The sequence below is a fragment of the Echinops telfairi genome, unplaced genomic scaffold, assembly GCF_000313985.2.
Source record: "Echinops telfairi isolate 266 unplaced genomic scaffold, ASM31398v2 ScPeMD7_7468;HRSCAF=8506_1, whole genome shotgun sequence".
Taxonomy (NCBI): Eukaryota; Metazoa; Chordata; class Mammalia; order Afrosoricida; family Tenrecidae; genus Echinops; species Echinops telfairi.
The window spans coordinates 6,748,676-6,776,182 of NW_022111370.1; the positions used below are offsets into that span (position 1 = coordinate 6,748,676).

Genomic DNA, 27,507 nt, shown 5'->3' on the forward strand with positions numbered 1-27,507 from the left:
TGAGCCCCTAATAAAATGTTTAATAAATAAATAGATAAATAAAAAGTCCCATCATTGTTTTATTCCATTTTCCCATGAACTTTTTTATGTCCTTTTCCATCTCGGGTTATTCTTCTGTAATGCCGCTGAGTGGGTTCAAACCACCAATATTCAGGTTAGCAATCAAGCATAAACTCTCTAAGCTACCTTTCAGGAACCTTACCAAGGAAATAGTACAGGCATGAAACTTTGTCCCATATCTGGTTCAGGTCAAGAATTAAGAAGTTAAATATAGTGAGCTATTCGCATTATGCTTATTATTAAAATTAGTCACAGTACTGGCTCTTCTGTGGAGCAAAAATGCCAGTAATAATGTTGAAGGTGGTAGCAAGGATATATTCTTCCTTTCTCATTACTAAAAGCCAACCCATTGCCATCTGTTGATTCCAACTCATAACAACCCTCTATGGAGTCTCAGAGGCGGTAAATCTTCATGGGAGCAGAAAGCCTCATCTTTCCCCTTCATAGCAGCTGGTGGGTTTGAACCACCAACCTTATGGTTAGCAGACCACCCCCTAACCCACAATGCCACCAGATCCCCTTCATTACTAATCATTACTAGCTACAATAAGATCTCTTATATTCAGACATCTCAAGTTTGGTCATCATAATGTGATTTAGTCTGAAATTATTTTCTCCATGGGACCCAAACCAGTTTAAGACATGATAATGGATAGTGAAAATCTGGTTGTAGTACAGAGGGGGTTGTTGACATGTGTTTATATATACATTAAACATTTATATATATTTTTTTTAAACTCAGTCCATTACTATGCCCACAATCAATCACATAGCCCACTGTTTGATCCATAGGTTGTCATAAGCTTCTCTTTAAAAATTGATCACCAGGTCTTTCTTCCTAACCCATCTTCATCTGGAAACACTGCTGAAACCTTTGCAGCATCACAGATAGCAACACACAAGCCTCCACAGGAAGCCTCTTTTGTTGCTGTCAAGGGATATATCACCAAACCACACTAAACTCACCTCCATCAAGTTGAGGCCGACTCACGGTGACCTGTAGAACAGTGTAGAACTGCCCCTGTGGCATTGGGAGATGGTAACTCTTTATGAGAATGGAAAGTCTCACCTTTCTCCCAAGGAGCAGCTGGTGGTTTCTAACTGCTGACCTTGAGGTTCACAGCTCAATGTGTAGCCACTATACCACCAGGACTCCACCAAGGCATGTGTGCCATGTGCTAATGATAAAATGTGACTTCATTCAAGTATCTCAACTGTCACTTTCATTGGTAACTCCTGGATAGTCACTACTTTGGAGGAAAGTGTCTAAAAGCAATATTAGGACATTTCTTTGTTCTTTTCATTGATTTTGCATATCCTCGCCCCTTGGCTCCCACCTCCACTCTGCCCCCCGCCCCCATCCCCAAGTTAATTTCAATATGTTATTTTACTACATTCAAAACACCCATTGCCATCGAGTGGATTCTAACTCATAACAATCCTGTAGAACCCTATAGGGCTTCTTAGGCTCCAATAATGACAGAGGCAGACTGTCACAGAGCAGCTAGTGGATTCGAATCACCAACCTTTTGTTAACAACCAAAAGTTAAAACACTGCTTCGCCATGTAGAGTTCCTAAATTCATAGCAAAAGCAAAACCAAACCCAATGTTGTCTCATAGCGACCCTACAGAGTAGAGTAGAACTGCCCCATAAGGGCTTTATAGAATCTTTATAGAAGAGGAATGCCACATCTTTCTATCATGGAGCATCTGGTGGGTTAGAACTGCCAACCTTTTGGTTAGCAGTCAAGCATTTTAACCATTGGGCCATCAGGGCCCACTGAATTCATAGCAGCTATCATTTATTAAGTCAACAAAGACTTATTAAACGCCAGTGTTGACAGTACATAGGTTGGCACTAAATAGATTGCAGGGGACACGAGAGAATCAAAAGACAAGGAGAACCCTTCTGAGCACTCACAGCCGACTACAGGTTTGAAAGCAAGCAGGATCATCTTTGGAGGTTGGCGCTTAGAAGTGTTGTGGCCTACAGGTCGGCCAAGAAACCTGAAAATGTCAAATGGCTATCAGCGTTGTGCTGAGTTCATCAGAGTGTAGGTTGTTCTACACAATTGCAGATTGTAGGACAATAGTGACTGTGAACACACAGTCTGTGATTGAGTCCATAAACTGACATGGATGATGCTTTCTGCACAGTTTGAGAGATTTGGATGTTTTTTCCTCCCATTAACAAGTGCTTTCCCCCCATATCAGATGCATAAAACTCCTTCTTGGTGCCACAGTGATTTGATCTGAATGCCAACAGAGCAGACTAAGTTGTGCCAGGCTGTTGCAAAACAACAATAAAGAAAGAAGTCATAGAAATTTAAAACTGGGACACTTAAATCCATATTGGTTCTTGCCTTGCTCAATCCCATTAAAGTCTTCTGGCTGCCTGCAGTGCAGAAGTTAAACTCTGCATCCCTCCCGACCTTTTCATGCAAAACCGCCCTAGGAAGCTCTTGTTCTGGCTGATAGCTGACCTTCAATACCCTGGGTATTCAATGTTAAAGAGACTTTGTTTGTGGATGGTAAATTATATCTAGTCATTACTCATGGTTCTAAGTCAATGCATCTCAATGATTGGGGTGTATGCCTATCTTTACTTTCTTTTTAGTCATTCATCTGGTTCATTTTTGTCATTCAACTAATAGTTCCTCAATGCTTGTGTATAGCAGGCATTCATGATTTTTAAAAAGTTTTCTCTTTATTGGTTCCACAGGGCTGCGAACCACAAGGTCAGCAGTTCAAAACCATCAGGTGCTCCGAAGGAGAAAGATGCCTGAGTTTCTGTACCCATAAAGAGTTACAGTCTTGGAGACCACAGGAGCAGTTCTACCCTGCCCTATAGGGTTCCTATGAGTCAGAATGGGCTTGATGGCAGTGAACTTCAGAGGAGTTGAATTATATACCCAATCTGTGGTCTCTTCAGGTCTAGCTAGGCACCCAACACCACCTACTACACCACCTGATATTAAAATATGAATTTAAGAGTTTAAGAGTTCCTGAAATGGCTGCTCTTACAGTTCGTATCTACTCTCATAATCTTTTTATTCTAAACATTTTCTCAATCATTAACTTCTCTGGCCAAAGAAGGGCCATGGGGGAGATTAAGACCTTCCCAGCATTCTGTCACCAGATACCCACCCGCAGCTTGCAAAAACAAGAAGGAGTTCTGAGGGTTATAAAACATGCACTTGACAACCAATATTATCCACTAGCGACACATTGCTCCCATCTCCTCAGCCTGGAATTGCACGAATGATCGCCCTGGTTATGCATTCAGACAAGCTCGCAATGGCCGGGTAGCTGGGGGGTGGGGGAGGGGGGGCGCGGTTACTTCCTTGGATTGCAGAAGATCCCTGACCTCCAACAAAGTCATCATCGTGCAAAGTGCACGCTGTAATGAACCACTGTACTGAACATGTCTGGTGGGGGGCAAGTCATCTCAGAAACAAGTTCGAGAATGGTAGAACAGGCTCCACCTTTCAAATCCACTTCCCAGCACCAGCTCACCAGCTGCACCACCATCCTCTGGGTAGCTGGGTATGCAGTCTTGGTCTGGTCAGTTGATGTGCCCCTAGAGAAGGGACTGTCTGTTGGTCATGCGACCAAGCGGTAGGATGGATTCTGCAGAGAGTCTGGCAGGATGTGGGCAACCAACATGCTCCCGGTAGATGTCAGGAACAGAAGGAAGTGGGGGATTTGTTCTGGTTTCTAAGCATGTCATGTCAGTGCCACATCAGGGAATCTGTGAGGACGCTTGAGAGATAACCCAATGATGCACCCCAAGATTCTGCACGGTGAGCAGCTGCAGGCTCAGCTCTATTGAACAGGGCCGACTTCAACGTGCCAAACACCAGTCAATTTATAGAGATAAGGAACCGTGGTGGTGGTGCTGTTGGGTAGGCGTTGGCCTGCTGTCCACCATGATGGGGCTCTAAACCTTCCGGCTGTACTCGGAGAAAGATGAGGCTCTCTGCTCCATGAACATATATCTATAATACTCAGAAACCCTCTCTAGGGCTACTATAAGTGGGAACTGGGTTGATGACATTGAGGGGGTGGGTGGGTTGGGAGTTAGAGAGATAGGGATAGGGATAATGTCCATGGATGGTTCTCAATAAGTTACTGTCGTCATTAGTTCTGATTCACAGAGACCCTATAGGATGAAGTAGAGCTTCCCCTGGGGGTCTCCTAGACTGTAAATCTTTCTAGGAGTAGAAAGTCTCATCTTTCTCCTTTAGAGCAGCTGGTGATTTCAAACTGCTGACCTTGCAGTTAGCAGCCCAAGGTGTAACACACTATGCAATATAACTCCTTGTAGATATAGAATGTGTAGACTCAAAAACTCACTGCCATCGAGTCAAATCCGACTCATAGTGACCCTATAGGGCAGAGTAGAACTGTCCCTGTGGGTTTCTGAGACTGTAGCTCTTTATGGGAGTAGAAAATCTCTTCTTTTTCCCTTGAAGAGGCTGGTGGTTTCAAACTACTGACCTTGCACCCAGCAGCCCAATATGTAACCACTACAATACCAGGGCTCCTTCAGAATACATATAGACAGAGACTATCGATATCTATGTAGTCATAGGTATAGGCAGGAATTCCTGCCTGCTTGCTGGGAACCTTTAACTCATGCTGCTGCTAATAAAAAGGCTTTAGGTTCATTCCCACCCAGAGGCTCCTTGGAAGAAAGGCCTGGTGATCTCCTCCTGAAAAAGCAGCTGTTGGAAACCTCGTGGCACACAGCTGTACTCTGCCATGTGTTGGACGGAGGTGGGTCACAGCTAACTCAACTGGCCCATGGATTCTCTCTAGCTAGAGACATGAAACCAACAAATGAATAGGCCAGCTGTTCTCTTGCTAATTCTAATCCTGACCGAACCCATGTTTGCAGAGTAGAATATTTTCCTGGCTGGCCCGTCCTGGAAGTGGATCACCAGGCCTTTCCTCTAAGTGCCTCTGGGTGGGTTCAAACAGCTAGTCTCTCTGGTTATAGTTGAGTGCTTAATCTTTTTCACCACTCAAGGACACTATCCATAGATGCTGCTGTGTGTCATCGATTCAATAGCAACTCATAGCTTTCTATGAACTATAGATATAAGAATGGTTACATGTTGGGCTGCTAACTGAAAGGTCAGCGGTCTAAACCATCAACCATGTTCATAAAGAGTTACAGTCTGGGAAACCCTCAGGGGAAGTTCTACCCTGCCCTATAGGGTCCCCGTGAGTCAGAACTAACTCGATGTCAGTGAGTGAGTGAGTCCATAGAGATTAAAAATTAAGTTGTTACAGATTGACACGTAGATGCACACAGACATTGATGTAGATAAAGAACTAGACCCAGGACTGGCTCTTATCTGTTTGGGGTTCTCTGATCAGAATTCAATTGTGAAGGAGGCATATTGCTACCTGTCCCCATTGGGCCCATAGACTTAGAGGACGCAGAGATATTTCAAATGGACAAGAGTGCTGGAATGTGGTCCAGCGACCAACCGAAGCCAAGTCACCTGATAATTGTTTACACTCCAAACCTTGACTTCATCACAGACCTACTAGAGCCGAAACTTGGGGAGTGAGACATGGAAAAGGACACCTCTCCAGGTGTCCTCTGTTTGAGAACTACTGTGATAAATACCCCTGGGATTGTAGGAGGTAAGCCGCACTAACTTGATCTATGGAAGTCAGAGAACAACTCCTACCTTTCCAAAGTTTGGAGCGGAAGAAGGGGCATGATCAAAATCCATACAGGGGCAAAGACAGACATGAAGAGTGTACAGAGGGGGAGGCACGAGAGCCCACATGTCAGCGTGGAAAGTACATACCAGCCTAAGTGACCCAGGGACTTCATCATATAGAGACCAGTCCAAGGCTTCCTCCCTGTTTTATTGCTCCCAGTTTAAGAGCAGACTAGATGGTCTGGAGGTCTTGGCATCTCTATAAGCTGCAGACATGGGTTTCACTTTCCCTTCCTGGTCTACTCCTTCCAGCAATTCCCATTAGAGCCTGAGCGGGTCTTTGAACCTGTTTCAGGATCTATACCTTGGATCCAGAACCTTACATGTTTTGTTCTTGCTGTTGTTATTGTTGTGCGTCACTGAGACAATGCCAATTCATAAGGACCTATAAGGATGAAGAACTGCTCCTCAGGGTTTCCTAAGCTGTAATCTTTAGGGAAGCATGCTACCAAGTCTTTTCTTCCACTGAGCCACTGGCTGGGTTCAAACCAACAACCATTTTGTTTGCTGGTGATTGCTCAATCACTGCGTCACCAGGGTGCCTCCCACTGAATCCCCAACTTCTTGTGGGTGCTCTGATTTTTTGGTTGCAGTCATAAGTGGAATAGATGATGGTAGGTTTCCTACATTGAACCACCATCTGTTAGTCAGTTGGCCATAATGTCATGGCTTGCATGTTGCTATGACATAAAACAAGTTTGAGTAGAACTTCCCAACTCGTAAGAAAGTCCTGGAGATTGACTTCCAAACTTGCTGTTGTTACATGCCATCAAGTCAGTTCCGACACATAGTGACCCTACACACAACAGAACAAAACACCGCCCGGTCCTGCACCATCCTCCCAATTGTCCCAATGCTTGAGCCCATTGTTGCAGCCTGGGTGCCCGTCCACCTTGTTGAAGGCCTTTCTCCTTTTCACTGCCCCTCTTCTCTACCAAGCAGGCGATCTCGCTCCTTGGATTGTTCTGTGCTGACATGTTCAAAGCACATGAGATGAAGTCTCACCACCCTTGCCTGTAAGAAGCACTCTGCCATATTCCTCCCCAGACAGATTTGTTGGTCCTTTTGGCGGTCCATGGTATTACATGCTTCACTGGCACCATCATTCAAATGCATCGGTTCTTCTTCAGTCTTCCTGATTCAAAACCCGCCCAGTGAAAACCTGAGTGATGGACCAATCCGCTGCTGATCACGGTCTGGCTCAGGACCGGGCAGCATTTCATTGTGTACCACGTCACCAGGAATTGGCACCGAGTCGGTGGCATCTAATAACAACCTCGTGCCTTCAGAATAGAACAGAAACATGTCTGCTTTGTCTCAAGCATCCCCATGGTTGCTCAGATGATGTAGGACCAGACATTGCTTCATTCTCTTGTCTGGGGGCTTGCCATGAGTCGGAACAAACTCAATGACAGTTGACTACAGGGTGACCTATGGACTGACAGGCTGAAACCCCCAACACCTACCGCCTGAGGGTCCTTGTCTCCACTGAGTGCTACCCTCCTCTGAACAGTATGTTTGCTCCGGATCCAGCTCACTAGGCTCCATTAAAGCAGGAGGGGATGCTGGCTTGATTTACTTAAATTGGATTCTTTGTCTGCCTTGACTTTATCACCTTGGAGCTACACTGTCATTTAAATTTTATGTGTTTGTCCTTATTTCTTTGGACATTGTTGTTGTTGTTGTTTGGGGGGAGGGGCGGGGGTGTTTTCAGTGCTCCATGGGCCCTATCTGTTTGCCGGGATGGTGTTTTTTTCTATAAAGGGCCTGTCCCATCTGACCGCCATCATCTTTACGGCCTTGTATGCTGTCACCGAGGCTCAGGCCTGACTGCGGTTCGTTATGTTTTGACAGGAGTTTGTTATAAAGCCGAGGAGCATGTCTCAGCCTTTGGCTTGCCAACTTTCTGCTTTACGGGAGCCATAAACCCAGGCAGCTAAAGCGTTCCCTCAAAAGAGAGAGAGAGAAAGTCTGATAACAAAAGCGTGGGGTAGGGGAAGAAAAGTGGGAGAGAGGGAGGAGGGAGAGAATGTTGAGGAGATATTATTAAAGTAGCAGAGAACATAATAGCAGTCATTCAAATGTGAATCATAAAGAGTTTCCTAAGATTTGAGAAAATAATCGTAAGCAGGCTGGAGCAATGTACCTAGACTTGTGGGCCAGTCTGGTTATTCACTGTGGCATCTGGGGTGAGGTGAGAACCAGCGCCCAGTGAATGAAACCTTTCCTGGGTGCGGCGAAAGAGAGAGAAGTGGGGGTACACATGCTTGAGTTCCCTGAATTCTCTCAACTTTCTTCTTGAAAGTTCATTTACTAAGACGACTTAGACTTACCTTGTTTCACTTTGTGGCTTCCAAAATCTAAGCTCACTGCAATTGAGTCCTTTCCAAATCCTAGTGGCCCTAGAGGTCAGGGTCAGACTGCCCTTGTGGGTTTCTGAGACTCTTTACGGAAGTAGGAATCCTTAACTTTCTCCCACAGAGCAGCTGGTCGATTTGAACTGCAGGTCTTGTGGATAGCAGCCCAACATGTAACCACCACAGTTGAGCAGGAAGCTAAAGTCTCTGTCCGTTTTTCTAGCACCATTGTTCTCATCATTAGGTGCTATGGAGTTGGTTCTCACTCATAGTGACCCTAAGTACGATGGAACGAGACATCGCCAGCCCTGCGCCATCCTCACAATTTTTCTGAGTTCATTGTTGTAGCCACAGTGTTGATCCAACTTGTTGAAAGTCTTCCTCTTTTCCTCTGCCCCTCTCCTTGACCAAGCATGATGTCCTTCTCCAGGGACTGATCTCCCCTGATAAGATGTCCTGACTGTACTTCCATCCGAAGAGATTGATTTGTTCTGTGGCCGTTCAGTGTTCTCCTCTAACACCACAATTCAAATGTATCCATCAATCTTCCTCCACTCTTCCTTATTCATGGTCCAACTTTCATGGGATTGAAAATACCATGAGTCAGGCACACCTTAGTCTTCAAAATGATATCTTTGCCCTTTAATAGTTTCAAGAGGTCTTGTGCAGCAGGCTTGCCCAATGCAATCTCTTATTGGATTTCTTGACTGTGGCTTCCATGAGCACGGGTTGCGGACCCAAGCAAGATAAAATGCTTGACGGCTTCATTGTTTTCTCCATTTATCATGATATTGTTTATTGGTCCAGTTGTAAAGGTCTTTGTTTTGTTATGTTGAGGTGTGTGGTAGTTACACAATTTCATGTCAACTTGATAGAAGAATGAAGGGGTGGAGTCTAGTCTGCCAATCAGGTCACAGTCTGATGATCCCTCATTGTGGGCGTGGCCGTCTCATGAGGATTATGGGAACTTCCCCCCTTGATTCTGCCATCAGAAGAGGCAGGCCACTCTCTCTCTGCTTCACATTCCTGTTAACAAGCCACATGGAGCCACGCTGATGGCAGCCAGAGCCCTGGAGGTGCATCCATTGCCATTGGACCCACAGGACTTTCCACCTAACAGCCTGTGCTCTTCCTGCGTTCAGCATCACTGTGTGTGCTGCGTGAGTCTGAAGAGGAATTGATGGGCTAATATTGGACATGGCTAAGATTTAACTTATGGACTTAATCTGAACTGGGTTGGGATGTTTTATTGATGCATAATACTTCTTGATAGAAAGCTCTCTCGTACACATATATGGGTGTCTCTGGATTTGTTTCTCTACTGAACCTGAATAAGCACAAGGTGGAATCCCTTTCTCCCTGTGTACCCAAACACTTTGTTGTTTCGCTTCCTTGAGTGTCTTCTTTGTTTCCTGTCCTTGCCTCCACTTTCTCTATCCATTTCTTTCTTTGTAGCACCCATTCATCGGGTACCTAGCATGGTACCCACGGGGTGGCAGGTATCTGCAGGCTACTTCATCCTCTTACCAACCTCGTAATATTAAGGAGAAAATAACTAACCATTGTCAATATCTTCACCTATGCCAATGTAGAGTTTAGTCTTTCAGCAGATACACTTCCAACAACACTATGTGATCCCGGCTAGTCTTTCTTCTGAGAATGTCGCTCAAAGCAACATGATATGGTTAACCTCCCTAGGAGCTTGTTGACCGAAAGTGAGGGGAGCTCAGAAAACCTGTGGACAAATTCCATTGGCCCTCCGATCCATTTTGCCACAAACTTTTTGGAACCCTCTTGTATGCAAATGCAGGCAATACTCTATTCATGATAGGCTCCATGGGGTTGTTTGCAAGGACCAAATTGGTGAATACAGAGCCTTTGCTTTGAGGTTCCCCATAAGCCTCTGGCCCCCTGTCATCAACTGACCAATACAGCAGCTTGTTGTGCATTTCTGTTTAAGGACACCTTATTTAATATTTCTATTGTTGCTTCCTTGACATTGAACTCATTGTCAACAGCAATAGTACTATAATGCATGCCTGCACGAAACTCATTTAAAGCATGCATTTATTCTGAGAGGCCACATCAAGGCCTTCCTGCATTGGGAACACTGGACCCTCTTGCAGAAGGGCACTAGGTCGACCATTAAGAAGACTCTTGTTCACATGCTGGGAGTCGACCACAAGGCAGAGTCCTCTTATTCTGTCTCATTTCAGAACATGGACACTGAGTGACTGCAGTTCGCCACTGCTCTGTTCAACTCAACATTTGGCCACAGAAGGGCTGCCAGTATTGATGTTAGAGTAACAAGTCAGCTTTCTGAAGCACCTTTGATCATTATAGTACATTTGGTGAGATTTTACCACAGTGTGAGCACCATTTCCCATGCTGGCAGTCCTTGGATTATGAACCAGTTCCATTCCTAAATCTGTGGAATTTCTATGCAAATTGCAACATTATGTACAGTTCCTGTCTAACATCAATTAGTCTGATGTTTGATTTAGTATAGAGTGTATTTTCCAACGGATAAAAGTCATTCCAGAAATGCTTCCGGATCTACTAAAACATCTTTAACATAACCATATAGTAATACTCTTTTGATACATGCTGAAAAGTAGTGCCCATTTTATATTATAAACCTCCGCATATACCTCCACTTTTTTTTTTTATATGATAGGCTCTACAAAGGTTGGGCCACAGATGTATCTTGGATGGGCTGTTGCCTAAACAGACAGGATGGGCACATGGTTGTGTCAATATAACTGATAAGTAAGAGTAAATATGGAAAATCAGGGCAAGGGGATAAAGTTTGGCTCGAGGTGTGGATTACAAATGACTCTCTGTCATCTTTACAACATGCCAGTGACCTAGGTAACATTCTCATCCCCATTTTGCAGCTGAGAAATCAAAGGCCAATGTGGTTAAGTGACTTGTCCAAGCTCACGCAGCTACTGCGTGGCAGAACTACCACATGGGATTCGAGTCCAGCAGGGAGGCTCCAGAGTCCACGCTGTTCATCCCATAGGCCACTCCTGGGAAGTGGCCAGGCCCAGTGAGGTGCGAAAGGAAGAAGTCCAGGGGCATCCCTTGGTCTCTTTACATTCATGGAATCTGCAAAGAAGACAGAGGTGGGACCTTGAGAGAGGGCAGAGCCGTTCCCATGTCTCTGCCACCCGTTCCAGGCTCATGGGGTCCAATGCATGCCAGGGGCACCCCGTTTCCCCATCCGAAGCTCCCCTCTCCAATCAGTCAATCGAGGGCCCTGGGAGACAGCAGTGTCATTTCACGTGGGCTTCTTCTTGGGGAAAGGACGTATCATAGCTTCTAAGCAAGGCCAGCTCAGGGAAGGGATCAGCACATACGGGTCAAAGCCAGGGAACTGTCGTGCTACTTCCCCTGTGAGCGGCATTGGTGGCTGCATTCAAGCTCTCCTAGCAAGTGGCCAACACTGAGTCCAATTGTGTATGATGCCAGAACCCCTAGCAGGCTGGACGCTTCTTTCTCTCATTGAAATCCTCAGGTTTTGCTGAAATCTTCCCTCCCGCCCCCCAGGTTTTCACACACTTGCTCTGGGCTGCCTTTAAAGTCTCGCTGCCTGCGCAAGCACACACAGCATTGGATTCGCTGTTGGGCTGGTTGTTCCCTCCCTGTAGACAGCAGCTAAGGGTCAGAAGCACAGCCCTCTGTGGACTGCTGTAGAATGGGAATCCTTCCCTCTTGGACGACCGCTCATGTTCGAGGACCTTTATTTCTCTCTAAAATTCCAGGCCCCTGGAATGCTGGCCTGGCGTGCAAAGGGAAGCCTGGTTTATGTTTGTTTTCAAGACGTGTGCTTTTGTTGACCAAGCCGGACTGTAGTCGAATTGTGTACAGACGCACCATAAGGGAGAAGCCCATCACACGTAAACAGTCTCCCATGAGAAGCTTCTTTGCCTTACAAAACTCAAAATTAACTTTAATTCCAAAATGCGTCTTCTCAAATGATGGTTCCCAAATCCATAATTATCTAGCCTAGTACACTCAGGTGTGAGCATTCCAGATATGAGGCCATAAAACCCGATTTTCCACTGCCTGTGGTTTGGGCTGCGTTCAAAACCCATGTGTATGCAACTGGTTTGAGGTTGGCAGACTCTCCAGGCGGATATGCCAAGTCCACACTCATTCGCTTGCTAAACATCTCTTCAGTAGCTATTTACATTAGGATTGCAAGAATGATTCTGAAATTATCAAGACCCATGCCCTGCCCTCAGGGAACTATCTATAGTCCCTAAGGGAAATGCAATACAGTAGCAGAAATACCTAAAGGTGTAAGGCCCACAGGATATGCATGAAGAGTTGCGACTGAGCGTTAGATTCACAAGAGCCACATATTTCAGAGGAGTACTGCCTTCTAGGGGGTTTTCAATGACTGGTCTTTCGCAAGTAGATCAACAGCCCTTGCTTTTATGGAGCTTCTAGGCAGATTTGAATTTCTAGTCATTCAGTTAGTAGCTAAGTATCCAACCCTTCACATCACCCCAAACCAAACCAAAACCCATTGCCAGTAAGTCCATTGACCTTCAGAGCTCCCCATGAGTTACAGAGTAGAACGGCCCCATAGGGCGTTCTTGGCTGTTACATTAACAGGAGCAGATGAGCAAACTGCCTCATGCTGCAGCGCTCAGAAGGTTCCAACTCCTAGCTTGTGCATTTGACCATTAAGAAGACTGCTCAAAAGTACCCAGCCACACTGCCAAAGAAAGGCCTGGTGATCTGTAGAAGCAAGAGTACAGACAAGGAAACCCTACAGAGCACAGGAACACGTGCTGTTGGGATCCATGCAACAGCAGCAGTCTTGGTTGGAGGTCCTTACAGGAGAGCACAGGGCTTCTGAGGGACAGCTCCTATACTGCATATACAGAGTGCTAACCAACCAAATCAAGGAGTTTGCAATGCCTAATATGCATGTGAAAGTTGGATGATGAATAAGAAAGACTGAAGAAGAATCAATAAACTTGAAGAGCATGTTCTGCCAAAAGAACAAACAAATCTATTTTGGAAGAAGTACACTCAAAATGTATTTTGCAATGGAGGTTGGTGGACTTCCTCTCATTGGCTTTGGACCTATTATCAGGAGAGACCAGTCCCAGGGAAAGGACATTTTGCTTTGTAAAGTAATAGGACGGTGACAGAGAGGCAGATCATCCATGTGATGGTTGCAACACTGGGCTTAACCACAACAATTGTGTGGATGGCACAGCACGGGGCAGTGTTTTGTTCTGTTATGCATCTGAATCATAACCAACTTGATGATGCCTAGCAAAGGCAACAACTCACCAGTTTATCATGGACTTCCAAAAGAACAAACTAATAGTCCTGGAAGAAGTACAGCCAGAATGCTCCTGGGACGTGAGACCTAATCCTACACACTTTGGACATTTTGTTAGGGCAGAATAAACCCTGAAGAAGGACATCATGCTTGGTACAGTGGAGGGGCAGCAAAAAACAAGGTAGGACCTTAATAGGATGGATTAACACAGGGGCTGCAACAATGGGCCCAGGTATAGGAACAGTTATGAAGATGGTGCAAGACCAGGTGGTGTTTCATTCTGGTGTACACCTGAGTTGGAACTCGATAGCATCTACCAACAAAAACAACCAATTTCCATCAGGTGGATTCTTACTCCAGACAACTCCCTGTGTGTCTGAGTAAAAGGGTGCTATTCTGGAGATGATAATAATTAACATCTATTATATGTTTAACATGGTCAGTCGCTGTACCAAGCACTTAGCCTGTGCGACCTTGTATGTAGTTCTAAAAGCTTTCTGAATTGGTTATCATTTTATTCCCATTTGATGGATGAAGAAACTAAGGCTTACTGGACATCCCCTTTCAGAAGGGTCTCAGGAAGGAGACAAGCCAATCAGGGTGTGATATAGCAACGATGAAAAACACAACTCTCCTCTAGTTCCTAAATGCTTCCTCCACCCCCACCCCTACCCCCTATCATGATCCCAATTCTACCTTGCAAGTATGGCTAGACCAGAGGATGTACACTGGTACAGATAGGAACTGGAAACACAGGGAATCCAAGGCCGATGATACCTTCAGGACCAGTAGTGTGAGTGCCGATACTGGGAGTGTAGAGGGAGGGTGGGTTGGAAAGGGGGAACCAACTACAAGGATCTACATGTGACCTCCTCCCTGGGGGACGGACAACAGAAAAGTGGGTGAAGGGAGATGTCAGACAGGGCAAGATAAGACAAAATAACAATTTATAAATTATCAAGGGTTCATGAGGGAGGGGGAAGCAGAGAGGGAGTGGACAAAATGAGGAGCTGATGCCAGGGGCTTAAGTGGAAGCAAATGTTTTGAGAATGATGAGGGCAATGAATGTACAAATGTGCTTTACACAATTGATGTATGTATGGATTGTGATAAGAGTTGTATGAGCCCCTAATAAAACAATTAAAAAAAAAAAGAAACTAAGGCTTGCTCGCGATCCCACAGTGAGTAGATGGCAAAGCCGACCTAGAGGTGTCACTGCTACATGGACTGCCATAGGCACCTTAAGAGAAAAAGGCAGGTAGAGTGATTATCAGGCAGATGACATGTACTGTCATGGAGACTTGAAGTTTCCTGGGAGTTCATTGAGCATGGGAGGCAAGGCTGGGCCATCCTGCACAAGGTTTTGTTGAATGGGATTCAATAATGAACTTAGAAGCCTTTCGGGGAGTACATAAGATGAGATTTTCTGCTCCCATAACGATTTACCACCTCATTGCCACGGAGCCCGTCCCGAATCATAGTAACCCTATAGGGCAGAATTGAACTGCCCCTGGGAGCGTCTGAGGTTGTAAAGGTTTACAGGAGTAGAAAGTCTCATCTTTCTCCCTCAGAGTGGCTTTCAGATTTGAACGACTAGCTCGGTGCTTAGCAGCCCAACACATAACCCCCTTCCCCCGGCAAGGCTCCTCAGGGTTACTTCTCCACTGTCCTAGAGGGTGGGGAGGAATCAGAATTGACTCAGTGACAGTGAGCTCGGGTTTGAATCACCAGTCTGGGGAAGTTTTTCCCTTTGGTCAAGTGAATGGATTCAGGGTGAGAAACCTCAGAGAACTGCAGACCACCTGAAAGTGTCCAAAGTGCACATATCGTCTGAAGCAATCACCACGTGAGCTGATGCCTCCAAAATGAATCACCTAATGCCGTCATCTACGTAAGTCAACTTTGCGAGGAATCCATTTTGCGATCCAAATGGCAATAAAGTGCAATGTTCGAAAATATCAAGTGAAGTCCTAGTTCAAGGAAGCCCTATCTGAGCAGACGGGGACCAAAATAGTGCCATCCCTTTGAAGGTCAAGTTACTGCTACCCTGGAAAATAAAATAAGTATCGAACTTTCTCAGTGTCTACCCTGGTGGAGAACATTGTGAAAGCCATCTGTTTGTCCTTAAACATTGCTGCCCTGATGGTTTGCAGCCATCAAGTTGGCTCTGACTCATAGTGACCTTCAAAATGTTCATGAAAATATGGAAGACAGAGACCGCTAACTTCCCCCATGGCCACTTTGAACTCCCCTCATCTCAGAGAAAGAAACAGTGATGCTGGCGCGGTGGGTGTGCCCCTTCCTCGTGGAAGCTTCTGTGGCAGTCATGGCAAGGGGGGCTTCCTTCCCTCTCCCTGACCCTCTACCTGACCATGCACAGTGTCCTCCTCCAGAGATTGGTCTTTCATGACACTGTGAGCAAAGCCTAACTAACTGATCTGCACACCAGCTATATTTCACATTCCATAGGATCCCAACTGCCCACTTTTCAGGGGGAAAAGATATATATTCAGCAATGAGAAACTTTTGTACAATAGCTGATAATCCAGAAGAAAGTGGAGGTATCTGCTTTTCAACACACCCTCACCCCCCCACCCCCGATTTATTCTTGTGATCCACTTTGGGAAACTCTGGGATAGACTATGATGCTGTAATTAAAGTGAATGAATCAACCTCATACTCAGTTATAGCTCAACAATATATTCTTGAATGATACAAGGTAAATTCCTGTTGAAGATGGATGCATTTAGTATGATAAAATATCTAAATGAGCAAAAAGCCAGTTACACTTAATGATACATGCTTCGTGGAAGCATGTCCATGACTATCAAATGGTAATAAAAAACCTTCTATTAAGCTGATAACAAAGATGGCCTGGTCGGGGGGTAGGGGGAGAAGGCAGGAGGCTACAAGGTGCTCAGAGGATCTTAAAACCTATTGTTGTTATTTTCAGGTACTGCTGAGTCGCTTCTGACCCACAGTGATGCTGCATACAGCAGTGACATACCACCCAGCACCGCACCATCCTCACAATTGTTCCTATGTTTCAGCCCATTGTTGCAGCCATGGTGTCAACCCATCTCTTCAGGGGTCTTCCTCCTATTCCCTGCTCCTCTGCCTTACCAAGCTTGATGTCCTTTTCTGGGGACTGGTTTCTCCTGGTAACTCGTCCACACTCTGTGAGACATGACCTCGCGGCCTTGTTTTGAAGGAGCACACCGACTTCAACATCTGGATGTCAGAGGTGGGGAGGAACCTGAGGAGCACGGGAGTTTTCTGTTCCCCTGTCTGGAAGTAGGATCTCTTTTCTTGGGGTCTCCACCATTGAGACGTTAAAACAATGCACATGCCTAACGGACACTGACTTCCCCCTTACCTCATAGCAGCCACACCTGAGAGGAAGGTGGAATCCGAGGTCTGCCTCTGTCCCTGGGGAGGAGAGGAATCAGGCCTGGGAACCGCAGTGAGCCTCTGACACAGTATTGTGATCTCTTTCTGCAGCAGAATTACTCATGTCATGAAAACGGAACAATATGAATTTCGGACATGGACATCGATTGCTTAAAAGCAGCAAAGAGTTCTGTTTTGTCACACCCTAGTCATTGTACTAGCTGGCTCTCGGGTTCTTCCTTAAGTGGGGGTGTGGAATCTAATCATGGGTAACCTAATTACACTTATTAAATAATTGCTAGCATTTTCTATTTTGCTCTTCCTACATATGTTAAGTGCTGTTCATAATCACTAATCAGGAGCTGATCAGAATTATCTCAAGTGGAGATCATCCCTACTTGAATCCAAGAAACATTGCCAAACATAGATATATATTTTTAAATGTGGAACTATCTAGAGGCACATTTAAAAGCTTTCAGACCCCACTGACAGGCCACACTCCCATCAACGTTTGGCATGACTTATTTGGATACATGGGTGATTTCAAATGGCTATGTGCCATCAAAGATAGCATCCATATCATTTCTTCCTCTGTTCGTAATATTTCTATTTACATGTCAGCATAATGCATTCATTGCATTCATTGATTTCCACATTGAGGTTGGTCTAGACTCTATAGTTTAATGAAGTTCTGTTTACAAATACAGCTCAATAGTCGAATTTCTGTTTGGACTTTTGAGGTACTGCCGCATTAGCAGAACTGCATAAAACCATCATATTGGAAAGTCAGTTTATCAGGTAATTGTCCTGTCTGAAATAATTCTAAAAGCCCAAGAGTCAGTTATCCCTATTCCAAATGATTTCACCTAATTAAGGTCACGTATGTATGGTTACTTATTTTCAAGGGGTTGGAAATCAACAATTAAGCAGTAGTAGTTGAGCCTTCAGAAGCCCCGTTTTGAGCGGGCCTTCGATAGTCACCATCTGGAGATGAAGACAAGCTTATCACCGAGAACTTGTCTGCAGCCACCCACTGATTGCAGACACCTGTGTTAACCCATTTTGCTTGGAATAAACTAAGCAATGGGTGTATGAGTTGAAACAAAAGAGCTCCTGTTTGGTTAGTGGTTACATGGGAGACTGCAAATCCCAAAGTCAGCAGTTGGAGACCACCAGCTGCTCCTTGAGAGAAAGATGAGGCTTTGTGCTAAGAGTCACAGTCTTGGAACCCAACCTGGGCGGTTCTACCCTGTCCTATTGAATCACTAAGAAGTCGTAATGAACTCAGTGGTAGTGAGTTTGGATTTTGAGAACATGGGCATGAACTGAAGTCCTCGTCGCATGACTTTTTAAAAATTTCTCTTCTGTCTTGACTATCAAATGTGTACATTTTTTGGAGCTGGAGACATTGTGAAAGGTTTAGACTTAAAGCTTGGATAGCTCAAACCTTTCCCCACTCCACTCTTCTTGTGTCCTGAGACCTGTGAGAGCTGGAAATGGGCCAGGCTGCCTTGTTTCTCCAGAACAGAAACTGTGTTCTTTTTTGATGTTCTTTGAATTTGGGAATAAAGAGAAATCAGAAGAGGAAACAGGTCTGGGGCCCCACAGAGAAATCAGAAGAGGCCATATCAAGGCCTGAGGGTGGGTGGGTTGGGGCTTCCCAGTGAAATTCTTGTAGGGCAACCCTTGCTACCCCCGAAGGAATCAGCAGGTGTGTTGTCATGATGGCTGAATTTTGCAGCTTTCCCACCTCGGGCAGAATGCCGTCTTACCACATACCTGTCGCTTGAGTTAGTCAAAAGTATGTGAGCTTCCCTTCTCTGACAGGTTGCTGCTGCACATGGCTGTTGGCTTTTGCTGGTTTTCCTGTACTATGGGGGAACAAAATAATGATGCTATACAGCTAGCTATGCGACAGAGAATTTCATTTGTGTGGCAGTGGTGATGAACCACGGGACTAATCCAGTCATGTTTGTTGGTGGTGACCCTTCTCATGTAAAAAGCCCTTGGCTGGCAGAGTGAAATATCATCCCCCCCTCTGTCTCCATGTTGATGGAGCAGATTCCAAATCATTGAATTCCTCGAGCTGATGTCTTTATGGTAATCAGCTTTGAGTTGGAACATTTGAGATGCATTACATTAATTTGATCTGTTCTGTAAAGCAGAAAAAGAATGTCCATGTTACAAAATGTTCCTTGTTCTATGGGCTGTGCAGATGTGTAAAGGACTGGTGGGGTCAAGTGACTGTTGCTTGACTTTTAAATTCAGCTAATGACCTTGCCCTTTGGTGAATGAAGCTGGATTGGGGACATCTAAGAAAGCTTTAAGGGGCAGGGGCAGGGGCAGGGGCAGGGAGTGGAGCTGGGGGGATTGTCAGATAGGTGCCCTAGAATACTGAATACACACTTGTTGATGGATTTAACCTGCTGTCCATGTGAATCCATCACCACTGTAGACATCCTCCGGGCATGAGGCATTCCAATTGGTGTTCTTCAGTGACCACGTCAGCAAACTCTTTGCCAAGGTCGTCCTTCGAGAATTCATTTCTTCCCAAGCCCATCTACAAAGGAGATATAGATCCATATGGAATGGGTTAACACTGATTCTTATTCAATGAAACTAAATATTGTAAAACATTCAAGCAAAGATTGGAGGATCTTTCCCAGCTAAAGCTCCTTTTCTTAGTTTATTTATCTTAAGTATTATTTTTGTCTTTCCGGAGGCATTAGGTAGTGGAAGAAAGCGATTTATTAAAATCTTTAATTGCTTAAGAAGGACTCTGCCTTCAAATCTGCACGTAAGCAAAATTCCCCGTCTTATGAGTTGGGATTTTCATTGTAAGAGGATTTCAAACCCCTGCTGAAGCAAGAACTTGTTAAGTGTTGCTAAGCATCATATATCACAAAGGCCCAGATACTTACACAACTGTTCAAAGTAAACATGGGCGAGGCAGGATATACAGTCTGGAAGAAGACCAATTCCCACCAAATGGAAGGTATCAAGTTCTCTTAAAATGAGATATCTATGCTCAAGAAAGAACTTCTACAACCCAGGATATTGACAGTTACACAAGCAGGGGTCTTTTCTTATGGGGATTCCCATCCATTGGTCAACATCTCCATTCTTTAAAGCCATTTAAAGTCTGTAATATTTTCAAAATTACAGACTCCAATTAGTTACTTCTAAACTTTGAATGGGAAGTTCTAAACTTCTAGCATTCTAAACTTTGTCTTGGAAGAAGTAAGACCACAGTGCTCCTGAGAGGCAAGGATGGCAAGACTTCATCTCACATACTTTGGACATATTGTCAGGAGAGACCCATCCTTGGAGAAGGAAGTTACATTTGGAAAAGTGAATGGGGTGGCACAAAAGAGCCACCCTTGACAAGAGGGATTGACACAGTGGCTGCATCAATGTCTTTGAACATAGCCATAATTGTGAGCCTGGTGCAGGACCAGTGTTTCATTCTGTTGTGCTAAGTGTTGACTAGACAGGGCCCAACAACTGCAACAACAAACTTATAATCTTTCCTTGATAGTTTTTTGTTTTGTTTTTTTCTTTTTCACACTGGCATTCTAGGATCTCTAAAGGAGAGCCAACAAGTCTGCTATGCTCTTAGAATTGTTCTGAAGCTTCAACAAGAGATGGCTAAGCTACTCCACACACCACAAAGCATTCAATTTTAAACTTAGTATTATTATATTAGTACAAGTTTTTAAACTGGCTTGTAACTGAACCATGGAAAAATTCGAGTCATTTTCTGATGTATTTGTATTTTCTTTTTTCAAAAATGTTCATTTTGATCGTGTGAGGGGGCTTCACAAAGTCCATGAAAAAAATCGGATTTAAAGATAGGAATGTTCCACAGATTTTGAAAGCCCCTGGTATGTGTGATCCAAGAAAAGAATGTGTTTTCTCCCATATATTATTGACTTTCAGCAGACACAAAACCTGGAGAAATAATGGCACTAATTTCCTGGCTACTTGGGGATTTTATTTCACTGTTGTAACCCAGAAGGGTCCTGGCAGTTTGCTAAGAGAGATTTGCTTCCTGAGAAAGGATATCATGTTTGGGCAAGTAGATGGTGGGCCATAAACAAGGCAAATGCTTCATGCGATAGAATGAGACAACATATGCACAAAACAAACCAACTAACATGAGGACCAACTAACACATGACCGGGTAATGTTTCGTTCTGGTATACATAGTTTCCAAATGTTATTTGGCCTAGCACTTCCTTTTCAGAAAAAAAAAAATTACTCAGCATCCCTCTGATAATTAAAAATATTCATGTGATAGCCCATAAAGCAGTATAAGGTGTCGGTATCTGCTCTCCAGACGTTTCCAGCACCCTCGAGGGGATGCTATCACCCACTTTGGGAAACATTGCTCTCAAGGCAGAGGACATATGGCTTCTTGGGATGATTGGCATGGCATGATAGGAGAGTGCGATGGAGCTGGGTGAGCACCCAGTGTCTACTGCTTGTTTTAATGGTTTGTTTCTCTTTCTCTCCCAGCTATCGGCAGGACCCTCATCCCCCGATACTTTAGCACTGTGTTCGAAGGAGGAGTCACCGACCTGTATTACATTCTCAAACACTCAAAAGAATCATACCACAACTCATCCATCACGGTGGACTGTGACCAGTGTGCCATGGTCACCCAACACGGGAAGCCCATGTTTACCAAGGTACAGTTCAGACTTGCTAATCCACTTTGCTTTTTCTTCTCTGGGCGTACTGAAGAATCATCACTCTGGTCTTCCTATAGAACACTGAGCCAGTTTCTAATACCTCAGATACCTTTCCCACCAAGAGATCATCTTTGTGGCGTGGCATGGGTGGGTATGTCTAGATACATGTGTGTGGCCTGGAGCACAGGAATGTCAAAACAGGATACTGTAGCTCAGTCTCAAATCTCAAAAGAAAGTCTACCCCAATGGTCAGACTTTAGTTGCTAAAACATTTTGTTTTTGTGTAAAAAAGGATTCAGCTCCTAGGGAGATATTCTGCTAGAATTGTGCGGTGTTTGCCTTACATTACCAGCATTTAGCATAAATAAATAAAGCCAGCTTCAAATCTTAACATTCCAATAAGAAAAATGAATTAAACAAAACCCAAGTAGCCGTCATCTAGGAAAGAGAAATAATATTAAGGACTACAAGGTTTCTGTAAATTCAAATTTGAGGAAGTTCTGAGATTTGCTAACGTATTCCTCGATCTAGTTGACAATCTTGCATCTTTGTGGTGTCCTATGCTGGTGTTTAAAAAAAAAAATCAAGGCAAAAGAAATGGTTATAAAATGTGAACCCAAATTACCACATGCTATTAATATTATAGTGTCTTGATTTTATCAATTAAATAAAATTTTCTCACTGCCACTGAGTCAAATTTGACTCGTAGTGACTGAACAGGACAGAATTTAAATCTTTACAGGTACAGACAGCCTCATTTTTCTCCTCTGGGAAGGCTGGAGGGTTTGCACAGCTGACTATATGGTTAGCAGTTCAATGAGTAACCAGCTACACTAACAGGGCTACTTGATTTCATCAGTAGACATTTTAAATAGGAAATAGGCCTATTTCTCTTTCCTCCTGTCTTAACAGTTAGCCTGTTGAAACTGTTTTTCGTTTTGTGTTGTGTTGTGTTATTTTATTGTTTGCTGTTGTTTGTCAGTTCAGGACAAAAGAACTTCTCCGTTTTGTCTTTTTAAAATTATTTTACTGGGGGCTCGTACAACTCTTATCACAATCCATATATCCATCCATGGTTTCAATCACATCTGTACATTTATTGCCCTCATCATTTTCAAAACATTTGCTTTTTACTTCAGCCCTTGGTATCAGCTCCTCATTTTCCCCTCCCTCCCTCCGCCCCCTCCCTCACAAACTCTTGATCATTTATAACTTATTATTTTGTCATGTCTTACACTGTCCGACGTCTCCCTTTACCCACTTTTCTGTTGTCTGGCCCCAGGGAGGGGGTTATCTGTAGATCCTGTGATCAGTTCCCGCTGAACACTGAGAGAAGTCCATGAGTGGAAGGGGCTTTTCCAATAGGAAAGAACCCACCACCTGGATCCTTTGAATTCACCTCACATCGTCCTGGAGACACAGAATAAATGTTCATAAAGTGGTAGATCAGATGGCTATCCAGCCATTCCGAGTGTTCATGAACCTGAGCACTGCAGACCCTTCTTGGTGGCTTCCTTATTATTTTTCTCTGGACTTAGGGTTACTTTCTGGCAATCTGCAGAAAACATACCAATCCTTCATACTTTATAGGGAATCAAATTCCCACGATGATGAACTAAAGCTTTGCCATAGCTTTCTAAAAGAAAGGCACGTGTTCATATATTGACTCAACTGCTACTTTCCCCAGCTGGAATTTTTCAGACGCGGGGTAACTCAGCACAGTTCGTTGCTCTAGATAGAAATAGAGTGCTGTCCATCCGGAACTTGTCTGACGTCAACACATAGCCTGTTCTTCTGATGAATGGAGAAAAGGCAGCACTATCCAAACTGAGAAACTGAGATCTCCCTCCATGGTATTCTTCCGTCAAGGATCCCTGGGTGGCGAAAACGGTTTGTCCTCAGCACACTAACTGAGCGGTTGGCAGGTCTTACCCACCCACTGGCACCTGGGTGACCTCTTCCCATAACAATGGCAGCCAAGAACACGCACTGGAGCATAGTTCCTTGGCACATTGGGTCCCCGTGAGTCAGAAACAAAGGACTGACGAATGGGCTTGGGGGTTCTGTTCTGTTTTGTACTTGTTCTACTACTGGAAGCTCTCCACTCTGTGGCGGATGCCTATTTCCTTCAGGCATACAAGCTATTCACTGGGAAGCTCTGAGCACCTTGTGCAATACTGCACCCTCTGTGCCTAGTAGCCCTTCCTCGACTGGAGCTTACGCTTACTCTTCTCCGTGCCACTGTAGCTGCTGACTCCTGGAGGGAATATTCCCATGCTGTCGTGAACACATCGCTTTCTGGGCAATGGAGCTCCATGTGGACTTAATCCACAAACTAATTACACACATTTATTTTAGGAAACATTTGTTTAAGATGCTGGGGATTTTTCTCACCCGCTCTTCGTGGTTTTCCTTCTTGTGCTTTGCGCTTTGTTTGCTTCCATCCCTGCCCCTTGGAGGCCATGAGACCCCCCCCAAAGAACCCTTCAACTGGGTCTCTCGCTCGTCCGTGAATTAGAAACAACACATCTCGATGTAATAAACGACGATGATGGTCTCATGTAACAGAGTGGATATTAGAGTCACAGAGATATACAGAGAGAAGAATCGCTCAGAACCCAGTTTCCTTTTTCAGGGGGACCCACTAGCAGCACACGGCACAGTGTAGCACATTGGGTGTAGGCAGCACCCCATTGTTCTCATTGAGACCTCCAATAAACTCTAATTCCGTAAATAACACTTGATCCTTGGGCTCCAAGTTGGCCTTATGAAAATTTGGTCAACCAGTGAATCCAAAAATCAGCCCCCTTCCTAATCAGCAGTAATAGTTAATATTCCTCAGGAGTACAGTGCACGTTTTGCAATTTCCTGGTCCCGGCAACATTATAGATTACAGATAAATATGTAATTAGAGTTTTAAAACACAAATTAGAAAACCTCTCTTTTATGTTTTCTGTTTTGAGTCAAATAGAAAACAAGGCTTAAGGAGCACACTTCAAGGTTCTCAGTATCAGGGATCCCCAGGTTCTATCTGAGAGTGTGAGCAAGGACAGATCCTAAGGGAAGCCATTTGGGGTGCATTCTTGGAGTTGTTCAGTTTTACAAACTGGGAACATAGTTATAGGCACTCCCGCACAAGCTTATCACCTCTGTAAATATAGGTTTATGTTCTTTTTCTGGTATTCAGTATTTATTATGGAATTATTTATTACTGGGGAAAATACCATGGAAGTACACCAGCCAACTTTTCTGCATGTGTACTCACTTCTGTCTTGGATACCGACTCCCTCCTCCTACCCGAGCAAGTCTATAGACCACGTTATACTCAGGAGGTTTACGCTTAGCCTGGTTCTAGCCAGACCATAGGTGTGAGGAGTGAATTGTATGAATACACTATGTCTGTATCTCATATACTGTGACGCCTGGTGGTATGGTGGTTACACATTAGACTGTTAACTGCAAGGTCAGTAGTTTGAAACCACCAATGGTTCCACAGAAGACAGATGAGTCTTTCTACTCCTGTAAAGAGTTGCAATCTCAGAAATGGACAGGAGCATTGTGTGTGTGGGAGGGTGTGGGGGGATGTTAAAAATTTGTGAAAAATGAACTTTTCCCAAGAACATTTTGAAGCCCATATATATATATATATATATATATATAAACAGACATACACACAGCAACTCTCAACTCGATGGCAGTGAGTTTGGTTTATATGTACATAAACACACACACAATTTCCCACAAATTCTTTGAAATCTTCTAGTGTATATATATATTATGACTGAGTAGTCGCAACCTTGGGTACCAACATAAAAAAATGATTATGAGGATGGTAAAGGACCAGGCAGAATTTCATTCTGCAACTTGATGGCTAACAATAGCTAGATATAGACACAGATATCTACAGAGAAAGATGCACATTTGTATATGTGCCCTTCATATGTGTTCATTGTACGTATGTAGGAGGCATGTATACATGTATGTACACATTGCTATGTGCTTTAGGTAAAGTGCAAGGAGCTTCATGCAACCATCACCTCAAGGCACTCTCCCATGCAGACTTCCAAACATGAAGTCCAAGGAGCTGAACGCAACACCCCTGCTGAGAAAGCCTGCTCTGTTTCCTAAAGGCCAGCTGAGAGTCGACAGCCGCAACAACAGCACAGTCAATATTGCTTCACACGGAGTCAAAGAGAGAAAAGGGTTAAAAAGCCACGGGTTCGTTTGAGAAACGTCCTCCTTTTCTCGTTCCACGGTTCCTGGCCTAGTCTCAAGCGATCACGTGATGCGCCGAATGCCTGCCAGCCTCTTTCTTGTTGATCCTCCGGAGACCATCTGTGCTGGGGGCATTGATTAGAGTGTGTCTGCTGGGATTACATCTTTTCTGTTGCCATGCCAACTAATCAGCTGATTTTGGTTACCACAGAAACAAAATGTCAGAGCTCACAGCGCGGTAACATGAATTCAGCCCAACAGAAAATGTTTTCTTAATTGGAGCCCCTTTTGATTTTGGATTCCAAGTGAAAGAAAGGCTTAAAAAAAAAAAAAGACCAACTTCAGATAAAGGCTGTACTAATTGTATTGATTCAGAGAAATGCACAGAATTTTTCTGAAGAGAGAAAACATTAATTTCCCTTTTTCTCGGATATGCCCCTTTTTTTTCCACTTCAGAACCAGAAATATGTGTGTGGGGTTTTTTTCCTCATGTACAACCATTTGCTGGTTGTTGCATATAAAATAAATCGCCAAGACTTTGGTTCTCTTTAACTTCTCTGGGGGTTGTGGGTGGGGGCATGGAGGCCACACATGGCTTGGGAGAAGGTGGTGGAAGCAAATCCTTGGAGAACATCATCCATGACTGGAAGTCTCCTCAATCCATTCACTCGAGGAAGCCATCCTGGTTATCTTCATGGAAACAGCAAACCATTTTTGCCACCCAGGGATTCTTGGTGGAAGAATCCCATGTAGGGAGATCTCATATGACACTCTGGATGAAGCACATCCTCTCTCAGCTATAATCAGCCCCTCAGAGAAGTCCAATATCTTGCCACGTTCTAGTCTGTAGGCCTCTGACCGTTGGAGCACAAGAAGGATCCCCAACTGACTTGCAGGGTTCCCAAGGACACAGAAACCAATGTGACTTGGCCTTACAGAAGCTCCCATGGAGGAACTCATCAGAATGACCACGTACCACCTGTTGTTGTCACCAAGACACGTGTACACCAGACGACCTTCAAAGTGTTGTTCATGAACCTGGAGCGGCTGCATCAGCTGCGGAGCTTTGTTGTTGATAGGAGATGCTATCGCTCCATCCTTTGTGCAGTGGACCAAAACACTGCGCAGTCGTGTGCCATCCAGACAATCACTGGTATATTGGAGCTCGTCGCTGCATCACACAGAGGGCCTTCCTCTTATTCGCTGACCCTCGCCATCCCCAAGCACGATGCCCTCCTTCTCCGGGGACTGATCCTGACAGCAGCACTTCTCATTATGGAATTCGACTCCATGAGCAGTAAACCAGAGATTCCACGTTTGTGGTTCCTAGAACCACTCACATGGTCGAGACAATAGAGAAGCATGACATTTAACGGGGCTAATAGGTGTGTGAGTGTCCAGTAAACACCAATCTTTAAAAAGAGGGTTGGAGAGCACATCCCCATGCCCCTATACTCTATTGTGAGGACATTTCACCATTGGTCACTGGCTCTAGCTACTTCTCTGTGATGAAAGTCAGCGCGACAAGTGACTTCTGTCATACTAACGTCCCGGGTTGGGGGAGGGGGGGTAGGATGCTTGGCTTATTCACCATGTACCCTTCCTTTTGAAAGCCTTGGTCAATTTCAGCGCTGACGATGTGCTGGGAGGAGTGGTTCAGAGACACTAGTCTGCCCCCGTCTGTGTGCTCAACTCTGGTGGTGAAGATGCTCAAAAACAAGACTGTAGATCATTGAACGGG

At 44.5% G+C, this 27,507-nt stretch overlaps 1 protein-coding gene across 11 annotated transcripts in view; it reads left to right on the forward strand.

Annotated features, from left to right (window-relative positions):
- The window catches only part of LDB2 (LIM domain binding 2), a 439,908-nt gene that overhangs the window by 319,130 nt on the left and 93,271 nt on the right, over positions 1–27,507 (forward strand). For all 11 annotated transcript variants that reach the window (XM_004707764.2, XM_013005956.2, XM_045284395.1 and 8 more), the window contains exon 3: positions 21,376–21,548. In XM_004707764.2, coding sequence (XP_004707821.1) covers positions 21,376–21,548 — 173 coding nt within the window. The remainder of the gene's footprint in view (positions 1–21,375; positions 21,549–27,507) is intronic.